Below are 23,458 nucleotides of genomic sequence, written 5' to 3'. Positions count from 1 at the left end.
GTCGCATTTGATGATAAACGCGCGAAAGTCAAAACCATTTTTTAAACTACTTGCTTCGTATTATAAACATGTATGTGGACACTGAACAGGTAGACTTTCTTTAGCACTACTGGAACCCTTCATTCTGCCAAGAGTGGCGTTTGCAACTCGAGCCCAAGGTGAGTAACTTGTTACGTAACTTTTTTTACTCACTAAGCTCACGGGAAATGAGTTTTTTAACACTCATGTCAATGAAGGAACGACTCATTTTCCGGGGCTTAGTAATTAAAAATATTTACCCAAATTTTCTATTGGCGTCCATCCATGAACTTTGAAGAGAATTTTCTACTACTAAAGAAATCTTCTTCTTTAGCCTGTTTGTATCCACTGCTGGATGTAGGCCTCCCCTAAATTTTTCCATGTTGTACGATCCATTGCCACTTGTTGCCAGTTCGTGTGTCCATATGTACCTTTGATGTATTTCTTTATTCCGTTTGTCCATCTCTCTGGTGGTCTTCCGACAGGTCTTGTTGTGGGTGGTCTCCAGTCCATGATGGCTTTGGTCCAACGGTCATCTGTCCTTCTTGCAATATGTCCTGCCCAACTCCACTTTAGAGACGCAACTCTTTCCATGACATCAACGCAGTGCCGGACTGGCCCTATGGGCGTTCGGGCGATTCCCGAAGGGCCTTTTGATTTTTGTATGGATAAAGGGCAGCAAAGGGCCTTTTGAAAAATTTCTTTATACAATGCCCGAAGGGCTTTTTTGAGCCAGTCCGGCACTGCATCAACGACTTTTGTTTGTTGGCGAATCCATTGGTTTGTCATTTTGTCTCTGAGCATACTTCGTTCCATGGCTCTTTGTGCCACTCTCAACTTATTTTCAGATGCTTTGGTTAATGTTAACGTTTCTGCTCCAAGTGTCAACACTGGAAGGACACACCTATCGAAAACTTTCCGTTTTAGACTATTATTCATTTTGCTTTTGAAAATCAGGCTGAGTTTCCCGAAAGCTGCCCATCCAAGACCAATTCAACGCTTGATTTCTGCAGTTTGGTTGTCTAGACCTAATTTCAGTTTGTGACCAAGGTACACATAGCTGTCGACTCTTTCAATAACTGCATCTCCAATTTTTATTTGTCTGTCGTCGTCAATGTTTGTCATGATTTTCGTTTTAGATAAGTTCATCTTGAGACCAACTTTGTTAGCCTCTTCATTTAACTCTTCTAACATGACTTGTGCTTGGTATAGATTTAGTGCGACTAGGACAATGTCATCTGCGAAACGGAGATGACTAAGGAATTCTCCTTTTATGTCAATTCCCTTTTTGCTCCAGTCTAATTTCTTGAAAACACTCTCCAGGACTGATGTGAACAGTTTCGGTGAGATGGTGTCACCCTGTCTTACACCTCGACCTAGCCTGAATTTCGTCGTGTTCTCATGAAGTTTAATACATGACGTAATACATTCGTACACATATTGGAGCACCTTGGAGTACCTTGAGTCCACTCTACATTCGTCCAATGACTAAAGTTTATTTGGAAATCAGTCCACTGAATCGATCAAATGTGAGTGCTAGCAGCTGCCTTTGTAGGTGACACAACCTTACCTTTCCGAACGCTAGAGCCAATTAGTTCCTCGTCAAATGGAAAAATAGTTATTCAAAATATGTAGAGTCTCACATCCTAAATTTCCTTTCGACATATTAATCACTGACCAAAGGTGTAACAAGTAACATCGCCCTTCTTGGAACATTTAAAATTTCTTTCTTTGCCGAACAAAGGGATATGCCAAAAAAATCCGCTGAGACTCGTCATCAAGTTATTGTGCATTCAAAAACACCCCTAATGTTCACAGTGAATTTATGTTGCATAATCCGAGTGAATCGTCTTAACCTTTTGGTTGCTGATTTCAGCTTCTAAGGAGTCATTGACAAAGGGGAGGTAGAGGTACTTTTTCAAAATGTGTATGATAGGGGTGATAGGTGAATTTTTGTGCTAATAGCAAATCATCAAAAAGAGACTTGAATCGCTCTCTCCAATGCAATTCCCATTTCGGGACTAGCTCATGATGGCCGGACCACCAAAATGATCTAGGTTCGATTGTCTGACAATTCGATGTAGAATTTTTTCTATTAGTATTGGTGACGTCGGAAAACTTACTCAAGCTTCACAATTTAGGTAGTCACTAAGTGTTTGATGGCTGCAACGATGTACACACTGAATGACTCGTATAACGTAACCCAAATACGATGAATTTGTCTAGCCTACAATTTAGCCGAGAATTAGTACTTAACTTTACTCAGGATGTATTTGCATACTTCGAGACGTGGTCCAGAAGTCACTTTCAGTCGGTGGTTCTGACTGCACTTTTGTTATTGGCCCTCTAAACAAAGGTCTCTAAACAAATCAAATCTAAATCTTGACGATCAAGGACTAAAAACTACCTCTATTGAACTTGTGGCTGATACGTGAAATTAATCATCATTTGTGAAGTAGTGAATAGGAAACCTCTATTGGCATATTGTGGAGCCACAATGTTTGTCAGTGCTTCTTAGCTCTCCATTTTTTTTCGATTGTAGAATGTCACTGACTTGAGGTTGGTTCACAAAAAAACATTCTCCTAGTCGGTTGACCTGTAGAGGCGCCACATTTTACTTCAATCATACTGGACTATTTTTTTGTGTAACAACTTCACATTGATTCATTCCCATGGAATGTCACAGCAGTGAAGTTTGTTCATGAAAAAATAATTCAGTGACAGCAGTTTTACCCTTAGTTTCTAAACTCCATTCTCCTATAGAGGCGCTGAAACAAATATTTTTATCAATGACACAATGTACTTTAAATGTAATAGAATTATACACAAATCTATTACATTTGAGCTCTAGTTTCCAAACAGCTTTTTCCCATGGTCTCTAAGTAAATTAAATCCCCGCGGTAGTCGTTATAAATGAAAGCAATAAAAGCACATCCGATTTTCGAATTATATATTTTTATTTCTGCAAATGATGGGTGTATATAACAATAAATTTTAACATCAATTTGATACTTTTCTATATTTTTTCCATTTTCTTTTTTATTTAAATATTTTATTAGTTTTCACGTTGAACTATTTTACATTTAGTTTTAATTGGTTTATCTTTTTTTTTCTTTTATAAATTTATCTTTATTTAACGTGGTTTTTGGTTTTCAATTTATTTTAATTTAATTTGTTTTAATTTTTTTTTTTACATAATTTCTTTTCTAAATTGTTCTTTTTTATTAATTTTTACAATTTCATTAGCTCTCCTATTTACAAATATAATTTATATTGAAAATGTTTAGTTTTTTTTTTCATTTCTTTAATTAATTGAATAAGAGATGTGTTCATCATTGCTGGAAAGAGTTTATATTTAAATTACCATTTTTTTCTTTCTGAAAAAATGCAAGTTATGGTGCGTTTTGGAATTTTGACTAACATTTACAAATGTTCGTAGCCTACTTAATTGTAGATTAAAATAGTTAACAAACTAATATTGCCATTAACTTTGACAAAATTATTTAAATTAATTTTGGTGTTGCGTTTAGCAAGAGACTGATTTTCCTAAATTTTCCCATTTTCCTGCATATTAATTCCTTAATTTTCCTGAAAATCATTTTTTAGAAAAATCAGGAAAACATTGGAAAATTTAGGAAAATATGGGAAAAAGTCGTCCCTGAAATCAAAATTTGTTTTCATGCCAGAATGTCAGAGCGGTGCACTAAAAACAGTCTGTTTAAGCAACTACTAATATTGAGATAAAGTACCAAGGAATGACTTCCTGCATCATAAGGATCATAAGTAAAAACAGAAAAACTTGACTATATTCTTTTGCTAGAAAAAACTTGGGAGCTTCGCGGAATTTTATTGAAAAAATTGTTTCGACAAAAATTTGAAATTCATAATGCGTACCGACAGATAGATGTCTCTAGTTTTTTCAGAGACATTATGTTATTGAACTAAAGCTCGAAGCCTATAAAAGCTTCGTTTTTGATTTTCCAATGTAACGTAACGAAACGTAATGTTTTGTTTACAAAAGGAAAATATCTAGTCCTGGATTGGTCCTTTATTGTTTCTACCAATTGAGATTTTCAAACTGAATTTTTCATAAACGCTTTTTAACACTAAAGCTACTTGGATATCCCATGTACTCTCTCAATATTTTTGTAGTTTTTATTTGGGCTAATTTATAAGAGCTGTCAACAAGCATGTCTGGAATAAATTTGCCAATCACAATGGAGGGAACTTACTAACATTTTAACTTAGTATGAATTTAGATAGTTCGATGTGAGACCATAAATCAGAGCCCAGCGAGATAGTGTCGAGAATTTTGGGTTGGAAAATTCTTTGACGAAATGCTGAGAAACAAATTTTCCAATCCAGATCTCTCAACTGTAAAAATGGAAAACTCAGGTGTAAGTGATCCATAGGCTTAACGATACTTTTTAAAGCGCCAGGTGCGCTAAAGTAATGCATACTTAGAACAACTGTTTTCTTAAAAAGTGCCTAGAAATGACTGGTTCCGATGTTTTGGAGATCTCTGGAGAAAACGCATTAATACTAGTACTTTTTGCCGCATTTTAGTACATAACTTCAGCTCTAGTTCGGTTCAAAATTTTGTACTAAAACATAACGAAACTTACCGACATTTTGCGTTTTGCCGCTTGTCCCATTTTGGTACTTTAGCGACATTGTTTAAATTGAATCGAACAAAAGATTTCGATTAGTGTAACCTGATGGCATAAATTGAATAAAAATGATCTTTTTTTCAATGAATTGGCGTTGTTTCCCTTCTTGCAACATAGATTTCTACAGTATTTCCACTAGTGATCATTCTAAGTTTTTTTGTGTGCTAAAGTTTACAGTGATGGAATGACATACTAGACAATAATTATTGTAGTGTTTTTTTCTGGTTTAGCAGTTAACTTCTGCTTCCATTTTACAAGTTGTTTTCATTAATTTAATTTAATTTAATTTTCTTCACTTAAGTTTATTCTTTTACAAATTGTTTCATAAGTCGTTGGTTTTCCATATTTTTTTGTCGCATTCATCTTCTGTATAATCGGATGAGATTTGACACTAAAAATTAATTTCTTGTCGTTTTTTAAAATATTTTAAGTACAAATAAATTCATTTCTTTGCTACAATTTAACTACATTCTTCTATTTATACAAATTTTTTTTCTTGTTTGTTTGTTGTTGTTTTTTTTTAATATTAAATCTAATGAATGGATTTTGCTTTTGTGTTCCTTCTAGGGTAGGTATATTGCATCTGTTTTTTTTTGCACTTAACAAATATAAGAGTGACATCAAGAACGTGATACTAGACTGTCTGTATTCTAAAACATATAAGTTAACGCGATCAGAGTGAATTCCAAAGTGAATTCCTAGACTCTGAAATAACAGGTTCATATAGGTGAACGGTTCATATGTTCCCTGGATTTTTTTCTATATAAAATTATCAGCACACAAATGGTATTCTTCTAAGACAAAGGAGTAGCCACTTGAAACGGCCTCCACAGTGATCAACTCGTAAGCTGTTCAGAACCAAGATGAAATTAATAAAGATTTCATTCGTTCAACTTAAATTTTAACTAAAAAATGCCCTGAAGAACTTCAAGAAAATTTATGCGAAAAAATTACTGATTACTGAAGCAAAATAAGTTTCAGCTCTCGTGGAAAAATGTCTAAAAATTTCATTTCAGTGACTTTCAAATTGTTGTTGGAAAGGTGACTTCTTCACGAAATTTTGCAAAGAAATCCATCCATCAAAAATCACGAAAATTGGAGTGTTTAACTGGGATGAAACACAGCCGTTTAGGTTTTTTTGTTTGTTTTATGATCCATTTTAATGACGGTCTGGTTACATGGTTAGACCCACGGCATAGTAAAATAAACCAGGCAGGAGCGGTTCATTTTCGAAACGTCAAAGGGACCTAATACATTGGATGAAAATGAATTCAAATGAACACAAATTGAAAAATTTTATTCGCAAAATATCAAGGGCTACTAGATTATTCAGGTCCCTAGTCAAACAAGCGCTCCTGCCTGGTTAACTTTACTCTGTCGTGTTAGAACGTTTAACATATTTTAATAGAAAAAAAAATCACTCCGTCGAATCGTTTCAGTTCCACCAACATTAGTGTTGTCCTCGTCCGTAATCACATATTTGAGCAAAAGCACAATGCATTTAAAAAAAAAGTTCTTCCCAGTTTCTGCCTGAAGCCTAAGGTTAACAATAATGTGTGCGCTTCAACGGAAATGACCAAAAGTTTAATGGCTGCAACAAGTGAAAGTTGCATATCCATTTAAAATTTGTTATAATTTCGACAACTAATTCACAAAACTTTACCCAAATGAACGAAATGAGGACATCTGATCAAAGTTTATATTAATGAAAATTTAAACGAATTTTGAAAAGTTGTGCAATTTTGTTTGGAAAGTGTTGAAGCGGAAACTTCTTTTTGATAATTTGTTTTTTAATTTGCATACACCGCAAAAATGAGCTTTTCTATTTGTACAATTCACTCAAAACAAATAGAAGTGTCAAAAGCAGCCCAAGTTTGTACCAAGTATCGACTAGGTTGCTAGTTTAACTGTAAATTTACACATCGGAAATGCACCTAAATTCAAAACTACCGAAAATTTTCTTGGTTGTAATCTCACAGAACAAAGAAAATTTTAGGTACATTTTTAGGTTACCCCTAGCGAAATTAACAGTAGAATACAAGAAAATTCTGCCATCGGTTTTCTTTTCGCTTATCTGCGTAGAGTAGAACCTTCATTCTTACTCTAGCTACACATACCGATGCGAAAGAGACCTAATTTAAATTCTTCTTTTGCTCTTCTGTCAAATTTGACAGGATAACAAAAGAAGAATTTGAATAAGGTCTCCTTCGTGTCGTTTTGAGTAGCTAGAGTAACTACTGTAGCTACTCATAGCGTCCCAAAGGAGACCTAATTCAAATTTTTCTTTTGTTATAATGTCAAACCGGACAGGAGAACGAAGACAAATTTGAATTATAGGTCTCATTGCTATGTGTAGCTAGAGTTAGGATTTTCTTTTCTATTTATCTTTAAACCGAGTGTTTGATGATGATTTTTCAAATTAGAAAATATATCCAAAATTCATTTAGATGATAGACAGTCTAGTTGGCACTTGAATTATGAAACGGAGAGTTACGATTCTTTTTTTTTTGTAATTCGGTTTTTATATTATTAAAATATACTTGTCATCATTATTTTATAATACTAAAATGTTAACTTTGCTATTAATTCATTGGATTTGTTGTTGTTGTTGTTGTTGTATTTTATGCTACCACCATTTTTTTTGTCAATGAGAAAACTCTCGTAATAAATTACAAAAATTTTGTCTTCTTCGTTTCTTTCTCTTTATTTCTTTTCTTCTTTTTGTTGTAAATTAATTTAATTAGTATTTAGGTATTGTATTTATATGGCAGTTAAAATGTCGTTTTTCCTTCTTCTTTTTTCAAATTTTATTCATAGTTTACTTTTAAAGACTCTTTTTACATTAACTATTTATATAATATACGTCGATAGTGCGTTTTAGCTCAAAAAAATACCTTGAACAGAAACAACGGTTGAACGAAACAATGCTAATAAATCTCAAATTTATTTCAATTTAATATACGAAATAAAAGAGACCAAAAGTACCAACACTTTCAAGCACTATCAAAATCGTGCAGATAATGAAATCAATTTACCGACTTGAGAGAAGAACAAATGGGTGTACTTATTCAAAATCAAACTGGGTCAATTGACTCCAAAGGACATCGACAAAAGGGACGTAATATAGTGTAGTGCAACACGGTTCACACTATACTTTTTGCGATTGACAACTACCAAAATAATTTAGAGAAAAAAAAGTTATGAAATAATTGAACGCCATGCCATTATCAACGCAAATGTCATTATAATAATTGGTGTTGCCACACCAGCAAAAACTGTTCAGGAAAATCTCATCTATGCATCTCAGCATCATAATGCGCCAAATTTGCAAAATTTTAGATGCACTCGCTGTCATTAATCTTTTTACCTCGCTTTTTACTGTAATGATATTTGTGTTGGACTGCTTCAGCTGTTTTTCAGTTGATCCACCGAGGATCCGCACATATAATCAAAACTGTTTTTTTGCACGGACGTGCATAGAGTACAGCTGAATTTTTTTTATAAAAATAATTTTGACAGACAGGCTTGTATGGAAATCCAACATAACAACGAAAAAAAAATTTGAATCTTCATACAAAATTCAAATTTTTAACGATCAAAAATTATTTTTATAAAAAAAATCAGCTTTAGTTGATTGTTTGTATGGATCAACTGAAAACGGGTGAAGCAAATTCATGCTTACATTTCCTCTAACTAAGCAACGAATGGAAAACTTGAGCATTTTTCATCTACAAAAAAAATTGTTTTTTTTTTAATAATGAAACGAGTATAAAAATCGAACAATTTACAATCATTTGTTCTTGTTAGGTAATTAAAATACTTTATTGTGTACGCGCAATGTCGTTACTATTACTTATTAAACTAGTCAGATAAATCAGACATTATTCGGATTATTTTCATGGAACATTTGCCCACGTCTGGTTGTCACATTTTCACTTGCACAATAAAGTAGGATATCTCCATATGAGGGGAATCACGGCAAGCCTTAATCGTTCCCCTCAATTATATGGTGATCTACAATTACTATTTATACAAAATGTTCGTTTACTTCGTTGTAACGTGTTTAAACACGCTTTGCATAACGAACTAAACAGTGTGACACGTTTGCCTGGCTCTCTGTTTTAATAGTCTCAATAATAAGAAATTGTTTTTTTTTGTTGCGAATACATTTTAAATATAGGAAGACGAGTTCAATTATTTTATTTAAAAAAATGAAAATAAAAAGTTTGTCTTTTCGATAGATTTATAAACTACAATGTCTACCTCGCGCTACTTAATTTATAAATCAGAATGCAGAATTTGTACAACCGAAAAATTGAGAAATCGTTTGACTAACAATTCTAAACGGACAAAATTAAACATTTTTTTTTTGTGAAACGGCTTAGATTTCCGTTTTTCGTTCTTATTTTTTGTTATTTATGTCCCGTTTGGTTGCCAGAATTAATTTTTCTTTAGAATTACAACGCTCGATTTCATTAATTTGGTTTGCTTAAAGTGTGATTAGTATTTAAGATCAACGCTCGATTTTCTATAATACAAATTGCTGACGAGCGTTCCGATAATCTATTTTTTTTTTCTTTTGCATAAATTCTTCTATTTGTTTTCGGTTTTCTTTTTTAATTTCCTTTCTCGTATTGGTCAACGCAACTATATTTTACTTATTGTTTTATTTACTTTTTTTGTGTTTTTTTTTAAAACTTTTAATATGAAAATTACGTTTTTTTTTTATATTTTCTTTAAAATCTTTTCTTATACATCTCGTTAAGTTCTATACATTTACAATCCACAGTCCGGCGAAAACAAACTATTTCTGATCAATAAAACTAAAAGTAAGAAAGTGCGGACACATCTTCACAAAATTGCCAATTTGAACCGATACAGCTTATGAAGCGATAAAGTTTGCGAACCGATACAGTTTGTGAACCGATAAAGCTTGTCAATCGGCACAGTTTGTGAACCAGCACAATATTTGTGAACCAGTACAGCTTGTGAACAAGTACAGCTTGTCAACCGATACAGTTTGTAAACCGATACAACTTGTAAACCGATAAAGCTTGTCAATCGGCACAGTTTGTGAACCAGCACAATATTTGTACTGCTAGTACAGCTTGTGAAAAAGTACAGCTTGTGAACAAGTACAGCTTGTGAACAAGTACAGCTTGTAAACCGATAAAGCTTGTCAATCGGCACAGTTTGTGAACCAGCACAATCTTTGTACTGCTAGTACCGATGCAGTTTGTGAACAGATACAATTTGTGGACCGATACAGTTTGTGAACCGGTACAGTTTGTGAACCGGTACAGTTTGTGAACCGGTACAGCTTGTGAACCGGTACAGCTTGTGAACCGGTACAGCTTGTGAACCGGTACAGCTTGTGAAGCGGTAAAACCTTGATAACTAGATAAAATTTCTTCTAAATTTCACGCGTTAAGAAAAATTCTTACAATTAAATTGTGCAGACAATACAGATTCTCTTACTTTTAGTTCCAGTTCAATTCATTAACCTTCGGACTATGATAATAATAATTATATTTAACATTTTTTTGTTCATTTCTTTTTATATGATTCAATTTTTAAAGTTTTTTTTGTCGCTGCGATCACAATTATTACAAATTTTAAATTTTTTATTTAATTTTTTTTTCATTTTTGTATTTTTGGTTGTGAAACACGTTATTTTACAACTTCTTTTCAGGTGGTGCTTCATTTTACAATTTACATGATCTCACAATTGACTTTCAATACTGATTTTTGACAAACCGATAAATAATCGCATTCTTGAAATCATCATCATTTTACAGTGTACTAGGAATACCGTTTCGAAGATGGAAGAGAATCTAAATTTCGAATAATGATCTAAAATTATCGAAACATTATCGAGACCGTGGAAATATTTTTTGATCAAAATTTTATATATTTCTGGTAGAAAGCTAAAAAATAGTCAAATTAGATTAAATAATTATGATTTCGGTTGTTGTACCTTCAATCTTCATTAAGTTTTTATTGTGCATACAGTCACTTCGTGCTAACCTTTTTTTTACATCAAAATATGAGCGACATACATTATAGGTCAATTGTGAGACTATGCTGTGTATCTACAGTTTGAGGATTTTTCTGGTTTTACTTTTGCATTTGTGTGTCGCAGTGCGATGTGCGTAGAAATGGAAAAAAAAATATTTAGGTCAATGGTTTGGATTCAAACAAAAAATGCACTAAGTTCTGTAATTGGCAAAAGCAAAAGAGTAGCCACGAAATAAACTCGATCAATCAATGGCTAATTGCCAGTAAGACAGCTTATCACGTAAGTGTTATGTAGAATTCAAATTTGGTAATTTTTATTGTTACTTCTGCTACTTCTTTTGATCTGAAGAGAATATTTTAATTGAATTGTTTAACGGCCAGTTTCGTAAACATAAAACCACATTATCTGTAACCCATTGGTTATTTCTGTCGATAGATGTCGATGACTGTGAAAAGTCCTTTGAAAATTCAATATGAAAAGGGACGAAGGATAAACAAACGAAGAAATAACTTAACGTTGAATCACTCCCATCAAGGATATTTTCATTGGTTTGTTCATCCATTGACTCATCCAAAATGTAAATTCTGTGGCGCACTTTTGAATTATAGACCACGGATTCGGTTGCATTTTCAAAGGATTTTTTGTGTAAAATCTAATGTTTTCATGACGTTATTGTGCAACAAACACAACCAACGGCATTCTCTCGAAGAACGTTGAAGCTTTACTCATGCATAAAACCAAATAAAATTTTAATCAGGTCAATGAGTTGCAACAAATTCAGTTTCAGTGATCGCTAAAGTTCTGATCGACGACCCCAATATACAGCCAAAGTGCTGTAATATACCGTCGTCTGTCGACCAGAAAAACTGTGAATCATAAAAAATCAGAAAAATATTTTCAAAATTGCTTCAGATATTCAATTTTCATGAAACTGATGTTTTATGTATGATACACCTCCCGGATGGATGGAGACAACATAAATGATGTCTGGTTACACAACGAAACTTGTATACGAAAAACAAGAAAAAATAATGTACCGTTAACGTTACGGTAGTCCGTGTGCAGTCCCGCAATCTTAACGAGAACATTTCAGTGAGTGATTTTATGATATTTTCGGTTTATACTTGGGAGGTTGTGATTTCCTGGTGTGTGAATTGCATAAATCTATATTTTCAATTTATAACTTTTCTTTTTCCGTTCGCCCAACGATTTCTTTAACCAAGTCTTCAACCGATTGTATTGTAGTGTATGTACCTCCTCGGAATGTGTTATACACAACAGAGGCTATTATGTGTCTTGCTGTTTCCATAGGATTTCGGTTATTTATATGCAGATTTACTTATACAGAGACCGTATAAGCGTTTTAGTAGAAGGTGTAGAAATGTTTTGAATTGTTTAAGATGCTTTACGACAACAGATTTACAATGGCTATAAGATTTATTGTTATCCTTGAGTGTGTTATTCGGCTGTGTATATTTATAGCTTTGTAATTGAGAGTGAGAGGGAGAGAAAGAGAGAGAGGCAGTATGTTCCAATGGTTTGGGGAATGCGAATAATCTGCATTTTGCCTAAGTTTATTTTAAAATAAGTTTGAAGTTTAAACTTGAATGGAAAAAGCACTCGAACAACATTTTCTGTGGTTATTTATAATGCTGAACACACAACGAAACTCCTCTTGACGAACTTGTTTCCTTCGAGAGAATATAATTTTTGCCATTGTTGTTGTTGTTGTTTTACATTTTAATTAAATTCGCATTTCCGAGAAGCACCGTTTATTATTTTGAAATGATTTTAACAATTCAAATTTGAAAAAAAAAACCCTCCGAACAGTATAGAGAGTATAGGGGCTGTGTTTACAATTTGGGTGCGCTAATTTCAGCCCGTAACGTAAAAGTTAGTTTATAGAGCAATTATAGCTGATTAATGAACAACAAACGGAATTTTGTGTAGTGAGTGTATGAGTAGGCAAATTGCGTGGTACACGAAAATAAACGATATTTGAGTGACTCTCCAGTATATACTCGAAGAATACTACCGTGTAAACAAAAACCAGTTTCTAGCATTTTCTGGCCGCAAGACAACCAAACACCGTACTGTCTCACTGGGACATTTTTTGTTGAGGCGTGTAGGATACATTCCTTGCCTTCGGCTCGAAATACAACCTTCCCACACGCCTCAACAAAAAAAATGTCCCATCGAGACGGTAATGTAATATTCAACTGCTTTATGTCAACGGGCAAGGGAAGAGAACTTGTCTGGTAAAATTCATTTTCGCAATAGGTTGTCGAACAACATCAGGGCCGTAGCTAGACTCGATTTTCAGGGTGTGCTCAGCCTAGATGAAAAAAAAACATTTACAAATTCATGGTATACCCTCCTGTTAAGTTATTCGTCTAACATTATGGGTCTAACACAAACATCATGACTAATTAATAGGTTTGGATCTTTCGTTTCTGGATTTCAATTAAAGGTTTATAAATTCATCGACTGACAGATGGTATGTAAGATCAACTCTCTTTTTTTGGACGATGTAATCCATGCTTCCACCACATACTTCGATCTTTTAAAAACGGCTTCAATGTTTGCCGTCTGCGTTTGGTCATCAAGTTTCCTTTGCAATTACAATCAAATTGATCAGGCATCTCACGGTTGTATCGCCGTAAGATTTCATAGGGTCTAACGTGGGTCTTCCCGGATGTGCATACGGTGTGCAGATCGACTTTGGTTCTTATGCCTTCGAATACTTAAAGGCTTGTTCAAGGTATTTTTTGGTCCGGCAAGACTCGCAATGTTTTTTAAATACGTTGTGGTCACAGCTTTCGTGTGACTCCATTGTTATACTCTTTGAATTTACGGAAAACAATTTTTTTTAGCAGTTGATTGGGCTGTAGTCAACGAGTAACTACAGTACAGATACATATTGCAACCGGCTTATATAGACTTTTCTCACACACAATTGTATCCTCCGCGCAAAAGTCCATCCTTCATACACACAAAAAAGTAACATTCTCCGCGCAAAAGTCCATGCTTCATACACAAAAAAAAACAATTCGTTCCTCCGCGCAAAAGTCCATGCTTCATACACACAAAAAAGGAACATTCTCCGCGCAAAAGTCCATGCTTTATACACAGTATGTTGCAAAAGCCCATCGTCCATAAATTTCCATCGACCATAATATATACACGGAAGAACACAACGCATAACATTATACACACAATAATTGCGTGTTCTTCCGTGTATATATTATGGTCGATGGAAATTTATGGACGATGGGCTTTGCAACATTTTGCGTATGAAGCATGGACTTTTGTGCGGAGGAACGTTTTGTGTATAAAGTCGATGGACGTTTGCGCGGAGGAGCGAATTGTTTTTTTTTGCGTATGGAGCATGGACTTTTGTGCGGAGGAACGTTTTGTGTAGAAAGTCGATGGACTTTTGCGCGGAGGAGCGAATTGTTTTTTTTGCGTATGAAGCATGGACTTTTGCGCGGGGAAATTCTACATTTTGTGTATATATAAAGGATGGACTTTTGCGCGAAGAATGTAATATTGTATGCAAATAAAACTGATTTTCTTTCTTTCTCCAAATTATTATTTTTACTTGCACACAACATTACATTTCTCCGCGCAAAAGACCATCGTCCATATAAATTGATGCAATTTATGTGCTGCTTAGAATGTGCAGTTTTCGTTATTTTACTTTTAAAGCTGAATTCAGACTTGTCCGTTTGGTTCATCCGTTTACTTGACAAAAGAGCACGTGTTATAAAAGGCCTATTATGTGTGCTATTGTTTAAAACCAATCTGTCAAGTAAACGTATGATCATTTTTTCGTAAATGAACAAAACGGAGGTACGCAAAGGGACGGCTCACACGCCGCAAACATCGCACACGTGTATTACTCATTCACATAGGCTCTGCTGTAATCTACTGTTATTATTATTTTTTAAACTCAAGTCGGTCCAGGGTGTGCTCAAAAGTTTCCAGGGTGTGCTCAGCACACCTTCGCTCCTTAGTAGCTACGGCCCTGAACAACATCCAAAAAATAAATTAACATTTTCCACCAAAATCAGACATGTTACAATATCGTACCGACATAATTTGATTACATTCTCTCATCATCGTTTCGGTTATCGATGGTTTCGAATTTCGTTGATTGCATTTGTTATACGGTTCGAGTGTACATTTCCCATTATATATCTCACTCCTTTTCACTGAATGTTATGTGTTATTGTTCAGCTTTTAAATTTCGAAAGATGTCGAAAGTACGTTAGACGTAATGATTGTTTGAGTTTTAGACGCAATTGGCAATGGTATGAATTTGGAGAGTTGAGATGAGCAGAAATTTGAACTTTGAAGACTTTCTGATACTATACCCTAAAACAACTAATGTAATTCCATAGCAGCCACATGCACAGTCGGAATTAATGGTGCAGCCATATTCGAGTTTATTTCACATTCCTATTCAATGAAATCAATTACGAAAAATGATTTTAAAAAAATATTTTTTCAATCAACAAAAATCAACAACATAAAATGCATTCAAGCTAAACAATGAACGAACACGCATGAATGCAGTTTTTCCCTCTACGTCTATGCATCCCACAACAATTTGACTGTTGAAATCGTCGATAAAAATTCGATCTTTTGTAAAAATGATTCCAAAGTCAAACATAAAGTGGTTGATTGTGAGATACTTAAGCGATCGTTGTTAGCCCCCGTCAGACCTCGTCGATCCAATTATCTATGGAATAAATTCTTCTGAAAATTTGGACACGTGACCTTGCGGCCAAACTGAAGAAGTAAAAAAGTAAAGAATTTAGCTAGGACCTCCTTACTTAAAATTTGTCTTTCCGCTGACTTCATTCATTATAATGCAACAAACTCCATCGAATGCATTTTTGGAGTTCTGCAAAAAGACGGTTTTTTTGCATTTCAAATAATGTTGTCGAGTTTGTTGTTTTTATTCGAAGTGTTCTATCCAGACAAACTCTTTACTTTAATTTACCCGTCTTGGTTGTCATTAACTTTGATAAATTTATTAACGTTGCTTACATAAATAACGCGTCCGGTCGTCTTTCAAAGTTGTGCAATTATTCTGCGCTTCTGTTTCCTATCACTTAAATAGCTTGCTGTACCGGGTAGTACACTTTTGCCAACTAAATTTGAATTAAAAAAGGAAGTTTGGCGTTGAAATAATAAAAAAAAAAATTAAGAATTTAATTATGCCATCACACCATCGTGTTCGTATTAACATCACCACTATAGAAGAACTTAATTTTTATTATGGAAGTTGGAGAGGGATTTTTCTTTTGAAAAATATCGCATACAGGATCAAACGTATTTTCCTTTAGAACAATTTTTTTGGTAATTCCTTACAAAACTGCGGTCAAAACATTTTCAGCGTCCATCGGCCCCAGTACAATAAAAGATGTTAAAATTATTGCTTGTCCGTGAAGAACTCTCGCTCAGCTTAGCGATGGCAACCAGCATGCCCAAAATAGTGTGAAACAATTCATGTCTTCTCAGCATAATAGCTGAAATAATATTTCCGGCTTCATCGTACTGTGGTGAACATAAACTAGGTCTGGCCATACTGATTGGCGACTGAATGACCGTTGGGTAGCCAGTCCGACCCTGACAGTAGTTTCAGTAATTGTCTTGAGAGGACGTTAACTGTTTTAGACACTAATTTGGGTTACACTAAATCACAGCTACATGAAGTCATTAGTTCAATAACCCTAAGGTCACACCTATCACCCTCCTTAATTAATGTGTCCGAAATCTTTGTAAGAAGAAAACCAGTGAAAAATCCTAAATGTAAAATACGTCCGGTATCTGTAGGCTGTTTTTCAAAGAAATCCCTCAAAAATATTGTCGCTGGTTTTTCAACACTGGTCTGTATAGCTAGCATATTCCATGCGCATCGTTGGTATACAAATTCACCCTGAAGGTTGTTGTCTCAAATAATAATATGATTGTAGAGCCATTACACCTAAACCGCTAAATATACACAAAAAATTAAAAATTTCTTCCCTTTCATTTCAAAAACCGTTTTACGGGCGCCATCGTTCTCAACGAAATGGTTTTTTAATTGCCTTGGGCTCGGTGTGTTGGCAACATATATTTCTCTGGAATATAAATATAAGTTTTGCCCATTTTAAACATTTACCGTTATTCAATGGTTTGGATTTATGGCAACTGCCCAAAAATGTGCGTTGGTAGGAAAACACTCAATTTTCTGGAAATATGTTCGGATGATGAGAGAGTGTACCCGACAGCCAGTGGTTTAATATGTGTAATTTAAAGAATCGTGTGATATGTTACAAATTTTGTGCAGTTACAATGTTGTACAATGAAAATCGAGACACCGAAGTGCTGGATACATATATTGAATGGTATAATGGATCAGCGATAAAGGGTGTTGAAAAGGTTAAATACCTGGAAACTCGATAAAATAAAGCTTAATGTCCAGTGAAAGCGCATACCACAGCGTCTGCCGATGTAGATATAAGGCTGTTAATTTCAGGAATATTCGGATTTACGAAAATTGGCAATACAAATTCTATCACATTGAAATAAGCCATAGACAGGGTCGACAGGGTATGACGAGCTAGTTTTTTTTTCAACGAATCGCTTTTTTGGCGATACCCTACAATCATTGGTCGGTCAATTTACCATCAAAGGACACTCTCATTGTAGGCACTGGTCTGAAACGTGGAGAAAACATTGTCCATTGTGCTCGGAAATAAGAAAGTTATGGGGATGGCCTAATAAGGGTCAAATTTTCGATGGATTAATTTTTTGGTCATAACTCGGTAATTACAAAAAATGGAGAGTTGAGCAAATAAGTCGAGTTGGCTATAGCGCTTAGCAGGTAGCACTAAATTTGGAGAAATTTTTAGTGAAATATTTCTCAATATTGGGCCCTGTCGCTTAGAGCGTAGAATGGTGGATGACGTTCTGCTGTGTTAACCAAAAACATCACATGTCTCTTCGCATCAGCTTTTAAGAGCTTTCGAAAGCTACTGTGAGCTTTGAGCTTCTTTTAGATTCCATTCAAAAAGTGGAACATTCCATTGGAATTCAAAAGAAGCTCGAAGCTCAAAAAAAATTTCGAAAGCTTTTAAAAGCTAATGCGAAAAGACATGCGATGTTTTTGCTTAATACGGCAGCGTTTTTCGGTTGTATCTCTGGACTTATGGCAGATAGAATATTGCTTTCTCTGACAAAGTCTTATGCTTGATTTCTACTTAGTCCGACGTGGTTCAGCTAAACGGACGCAAAACGGAGTAAGTAAAAATCAATCATTAGAGTAGTTTCAAAGGTTTTGTGGCTAGAAGTCATTGGCGTTCGTGAAAAACATCGTGCAATTAGAAATAGTGTTTCAATCCACGGTCTCAAATTATTTCTGCTCTGAAGGCAGTGCCTTAGGATGGATGATATAGGGTGTTGGCTACCAAAATGTCCTATGAATAAAATTGTGAAGGATGGACCACGTCGATCGTGGTATGTTGGCTACGGGACACACCTAGTCGAAAATATATTCCCATGTTGTGAATAAAATCTTAAGAGTGTGCTTGAAATGTTCTCCGCAAAATGCTGTACACATTCCGCGCCACCAAAATATAAATTTTTATTCCCACAATTAGACGATGAACTAATTAAATCCACTGAGAAATTTACGATCGCATATATATCACGGCGAACAGTAACAGGGTGCTCAATAAATAAATAAAAACCACCATAAATTCGCCATAGCAAACGAACGGAATTTTGAAGGTTGCATATGGATGTCGATGCCAAAAAATCCGACGAACACTTCAGAAAAAGCTTGTCATCTGAATATATAGTGAAGGTCGCCCATGAAGTCGACGTATACTTTGACAGTTCTATTGTATTAGCAAATTGTTATGTTGAGTGAAGTAAAAGACTTTGTACCAAACGCTCAAGGACTATTTTTGGGAAAATGTTTTTCCTATTTTCCTAAATTTTGACACGATTTTTCCTACTTTTTGCCAAAATAGTTTTTTGAGGAAACTATGGAAAATCTAGGAAAGAATAGGAAATTTCAAGAAACTATGGGAAATGTCCCAAAAACTGTCCTAATAGTTTTAACAAAAGAAGTAATAGATTCAATGATTATATTGCGATACATTTGGTGGACAAAACGTCGAAACGAAAATAAATCGTTCAGCCCCCCCAAATTAGTATCAGGCCTTCATTCAACCTTCTCACTCATTGCACGTATTACCAAATTTTTGGACTTTCCAAATTAGTTGACGAAGTAAATTGGTCTTTCCTAATTGGTCTTTCTTAATTTGACCTCTTCGATCTTTTCGCATTTCTTTGGCGTGCACAATCGACATTTTGAATCATCTTTCGGTCTTCCGGAGAAGTTGTCCCTTTCAAACAATCATTCGATCTTTTTTTTTTAAATAAATGCAGCGTTTCGGTTTCTGAATCGCAGATAAAAAAGCAATTTGAATGAAAAAACAATGACAAAACAAAGAAGCAAAAACCGAACTGATTTACCCTGTGCGTAATTTAATGGCATAAGTGTGTACATATTTTGGAGTTTGAGTGGTATCCGCGAGTAAACATTTCGAAGCGAAATAAAATTTAAATAAAAATGTTCAAAACGCCAAAGTTATCTCTTTAGGTTCCCCAGCATAATGGATACAATATTTTTTATTTTATGATGACTATTCCCATCCACATTATATCCGCAACACACAACTTCACAAAATGACTGCGCAAGCAAAACAAATCTCAGATAAAATCTCTTTAAATTCAGCGATGCGTTCCCTTAAAATGTAATTCATAATAAAAATAAAAATTTTCGAGAGCTTTTTTTCATGTTTAGTTTCATCATAATAATTTTCCACTTACGACTATACGTTGTGTGGGTGTGTGAGTGGGTCTGTGGTCTGTATGTGTTGTGTGTATATATCGCTACCGCAAGTATTTCAAGCTTTCCCTTCGTCCTCATAGTATTGAACTTATTTGTTACATTTTTTATTAATTTAAAATAATCGTCCCAGTAGTGATTCACCTTCGACATTATAAAACAGGCACTCATTCCAATACCGCATAAAAATGGAAACAAAACATTTACACCAAACTTGGATTGCTATTGTGGTGGACATCGGTCGACTGTTGACGTTGCAAATTCCGAAAATCGTTTATCGATGGGCATACGATCGTCGTATAGTGTTGGTGCCTGTAAAATGATGCCGGCTGTTCCAGCTAGCACGGCCAGTGTAAATATCCACAGGAACAAACGGTCTAGTACCATTGCCACATACTTCCAGTCTTCTTTGACCTAGATAGGAGAGATAAAGTTTCATATTTTATGTTAACGGACAGAATGCATTTAGGATTTAGAAGTGGGCATATTTAAATATCGCAAGTCGTAGCAAGATTTTTACGGATGTGCAAAACAAGTGTCTCAATTCTTCGTTCTTTTGTTTAGACGGTCAATGTGAGGTCATAACTAGCTACTTCCGTATACACTGTTCAGTACAGTACTGATCGTTAAGCCAAGTACACCTTCATCCACGTCTTTGTTATCGTTATTCCACCCTATCTGATCTGATGACCTGTTAGAACGTTATAAATATTCTAGAAGCGTTTGGGGAAATAAAAGCTCCTCGTGAAGCTCCTTAAGAAATACTGAAATTCGTGTCTCAAACTAGAATTCTGATAACATTATTCGCAACAGCTACGTTGTTTTATTCACACAAGGGAACGTCCATAAAGGACGTCCGCGCTTAGGGGGGGAGGGGGGGTTTCTGAAAATCGGACAAAATGTGACCACTAAAACAGGGGGGGAGGGGGTCAAAAAAAAGTTTGGACGTCCACTTATTTTATTTTTTTTTTCTTATCGTACGAGACGTTATAGTCGGTAAAGGTCAACCGAGTAATTGCACACATTTCGATCTATTGTTTAAGTTCTAATTGTTTGACTTCGTGACATGTGTTCAATTTAGATTGGACGTCAGTGAAAAATATTTTTTAAGTTTGAAAATATGGATAAATACTCCTTATTTAAATCGTTATTGGATGCGTTTTCGAAAGCGTATCCGTTAAAAACAAAACAGCAACATCAGTGCGATGTTTCCAAAGTATGGAACGAAATAAAGAAACAAAAAAATTATTCTGAGCTAGTTTCCAAGAAAATAGTGGAATACAAAGAGAAATCGCTAAAATCAAAAGCGAATTTATTTCATTTGTGGAACTCCAAAAGCAATGCATCCGTCCAATTAAATTCTAATGAGCAGACAGACTCGAATCCGCAAAATAATACTGGCGAAATATTGAATTTATCGAATTCTTTTGAAGAATTAGCAGTGGACGTAACTCCAAGTCATCCTCCGAGTCACGGAAATACTAAAGAAACCAAGTCGACATTCCACAACAAGGCAAACGATGAATTCGGAAATCATTTGAATAGTCAAAATGAGACTATTGACATCGAACTTGAAATGAAAAACTTTGCCAAAGCTGGCGAGATTCTAGCTGAGGTGTGGAGTGAAAATATGATCGATAAATATCCGACTGTGGCACATTTTGTAAGTGAAACAGAATCTGAGTTGGCAGAAGACTTGATGGTAAGGGATTGCTCCTGGTGGGACACGCACATCGAATTCGGTCAATATTTACTTCAAATTGTCAAATGTGATGATCGGAATTGCTGCAAACCGAGACGAAGTTCTTTGTTCACGACATTAAAGAACGGCAAAATTCCTCCACCTTTACCATTGAACAACATTGAAGGCGAATTGAAACTTCCTGTTTGTCACTACGAAAAGCTGAAAGTCGATCAATTTGCTCCACTTTTTCTGAATTGTGTTTTAAAAAAGGAATTCCAAATCAAAAGTTTCGATGCATTTTGTCCTTCTGTTCAATCGAAAATACAGAATCGGACCTGTAGCGTTTGTGCTAAGTATTTCAGTGCTACGAAATACTTAACGGAACACAAAAAAATACATAAAAAGGACGGAAAGAATGCGAAAAATTTGAATAAAAACGAAAACCAGCGCGAGAACGAAACTGTAATCAGAAAATTGCGACCGAAGCGTATTGCTGCTGTTCGAGCGCGGGAAGCCCTGGCAATTATAAACTACGACGATGAAATGGAAGACGCTGAATGGCATCGAAAGGAAGATCTAGACCTGGATGGTCTTGATATTCCTCAAGAAGAGACAACAAACGGGAATATTGTTATGCCTGTCGAAACTTGCTTGTACAACGAGTGGTCGGAAGATGTGTAAATTGTGTTTTGTGGAAGATGTGTTTTTATTAAATAAAATTTTGATTTGAATCAATTTCGAATTTTTTGTGGACGTCCTTCAGGGGGGAGGGGGTATGGTAAATCGGACATATTGTGACAGGGGGGGGAGGGGGTATCAAAAAATTCATAAAAATCGCGGACGTCCTTTATGGACGTTCCCCAACACTGTAACAAACGTTTGGAAATAATGAGTTTGTCTGTAGAGCTGTCCTTATTTTAGTTCCCATTAGGCAAAGTTACATTCGCAAAACTCATCAGAAGTCGATTTCTGGATACAAGAATTAACCACGTCAAATGAAGGAATATTGAAAAGAAAAAGAAATTATTTTATGCTAAAACCATTACCTACTGAATGTTTCAATACACATTTTGAATTGTTCAATGATTGAAAGTGGAGATCGTGGAGATCGTTGACACCAAAAATAGTTAAAATAGCAGTGCTTAAGGAAGAAACAGGTAATGCTTCCGAAACAATTTCCCCATACGCACTGATAGTGGGCTTATTGACCAATGAAGATGGAGTCGGTGTGGAAATGAAATTGGATGGGCACTGATCAGTCCAAATGACATAACCTAGCAAAACCGTAACAATGAAAACTCGGTTAATTATGAATGAATTACAGTGTCACTGAAAGATTCCACATACTTCCAAGCTTTATATAGTTTCTGTATATGACGATCGGAATTTTCAACTTATGCATTCGCTTACAATGGAATAGCTTGTAACATGTAATAGCTTGTATGCAAATATTTTGTGGTACGTTTGGAAAGAGAACACATTCTTCGACACAGTGAATGACGTAGTATTCAATTGGTAGGATTGTTTCTTGAACACCAACAATAATACTGGCACTATTGGTAGCCGGGTGCGAATAGCATCTACCAAATTGTTTTCGTTATGTCACTCTATTTCGACCTCTATACAAAACAAAGCCCCAATCTTACCATCCATCATAAAGTGAAAAAGATGTTATGGAAATCACCACAATAAAAGAAGCCTGACCTTTCCATTTATATTTATCCATTCACGCATTCATTCGAACCTTCGTTGTACGATAAATAGATACTTTTATGTGTTTGGATTGTCAGCACAGCGTTAACACTGCTTGAAGGACAGACAGGAATTGAAAGAAATTCGTTGCAGATGAGTTGTTAGGATGTTCGTCTTTATTTTTACTTGCCAGATAAATAATGAATTCGAATTTTTATGAATGAGAAAATGAACACGAAAAATAGCCGTTCCTAATTGCGAGCACGACATGAAAGTTTAAAAAAAATTTCCAACATTTTCGAGAGCTTTTCCACAATTTTCTTACGTTTCCTCCGAAAATATTTTATTGAAAATAAGGGAAGTCCCTGCTTCATTCCAAATATTCAAATATAAGCCACTGACAGCGCTGACTCAACTCGCTTTGGCAGTCATTTTTTCAGCTTATTAGAAGACTTTCATCATAT

At 35.0% G+C, this 23,458-nt stretch overlaps 1 protein-coding gene and 1 long non-coding RNA gene across 4 annotated transcripts in view; both read right to left on the bottom strand.

Moving 5' to 3' along the window:
• Positions 1–173: 173 nt before the first annotated feature.
• LOC119069699 lies at positions 174–17,533 on the bottom strand. Its single transcript, XR_005086381.1, has 3 exons — positions 17,523–17,533; positions 15,968–15,969; positions 174–242 (listed from the first exon to the last, which is right to left on the bottom strand). It is a non-coding gene; the product is annotated as an uncharacterized LOC119069699 (long non-coding RNA).
• Positions 17,534–19,121: 1,588 nt separating this feature from the next.
• Positions 19,122–23,458, bottom strand: part of LOC119069688 (acetylcholine receptor subunit alpha-like) — a 128,244-nt gene continuing 123,907 nt past the window's right edge. For all 3 annotated transcript variants that reach the window (XM_037173813.1, XM_037173812.1, XM_037173814.1), the window contains exon 12: positions 19,122–20,032. In XM_037173813.1, the coding sequence (XP_037029708.1) occupies positions 19,841–20,032 (192 nt within the window). In that variant the 3' untranslated portion in view covers positions 19,122–19,840. The remainder of the gene's footprint in view (positions 20,033–23,458) is intronic.

This window comes from Bradysia coprophila (assembly GCF_014529535.1).
Source record: "Bradysia coprophila strain Holo2 chromosome X unlocalized genomic scaffold, BU_Bcop_v1 contig_39, whole genome shotgun sequence".
Classification (NCBI taxonomy): domain Eukaryota; kingdom Metazoa; phylum Arthropoda; class Insecta; order Diptera; family Sciaridae; genus Bradysia; species Bradysia coprophila.
The sequence above is the reverse complement of the archived record's forward strand: the minus strand, read 5'-3'. Positions and strand labels throughout refer to the sequence as shown.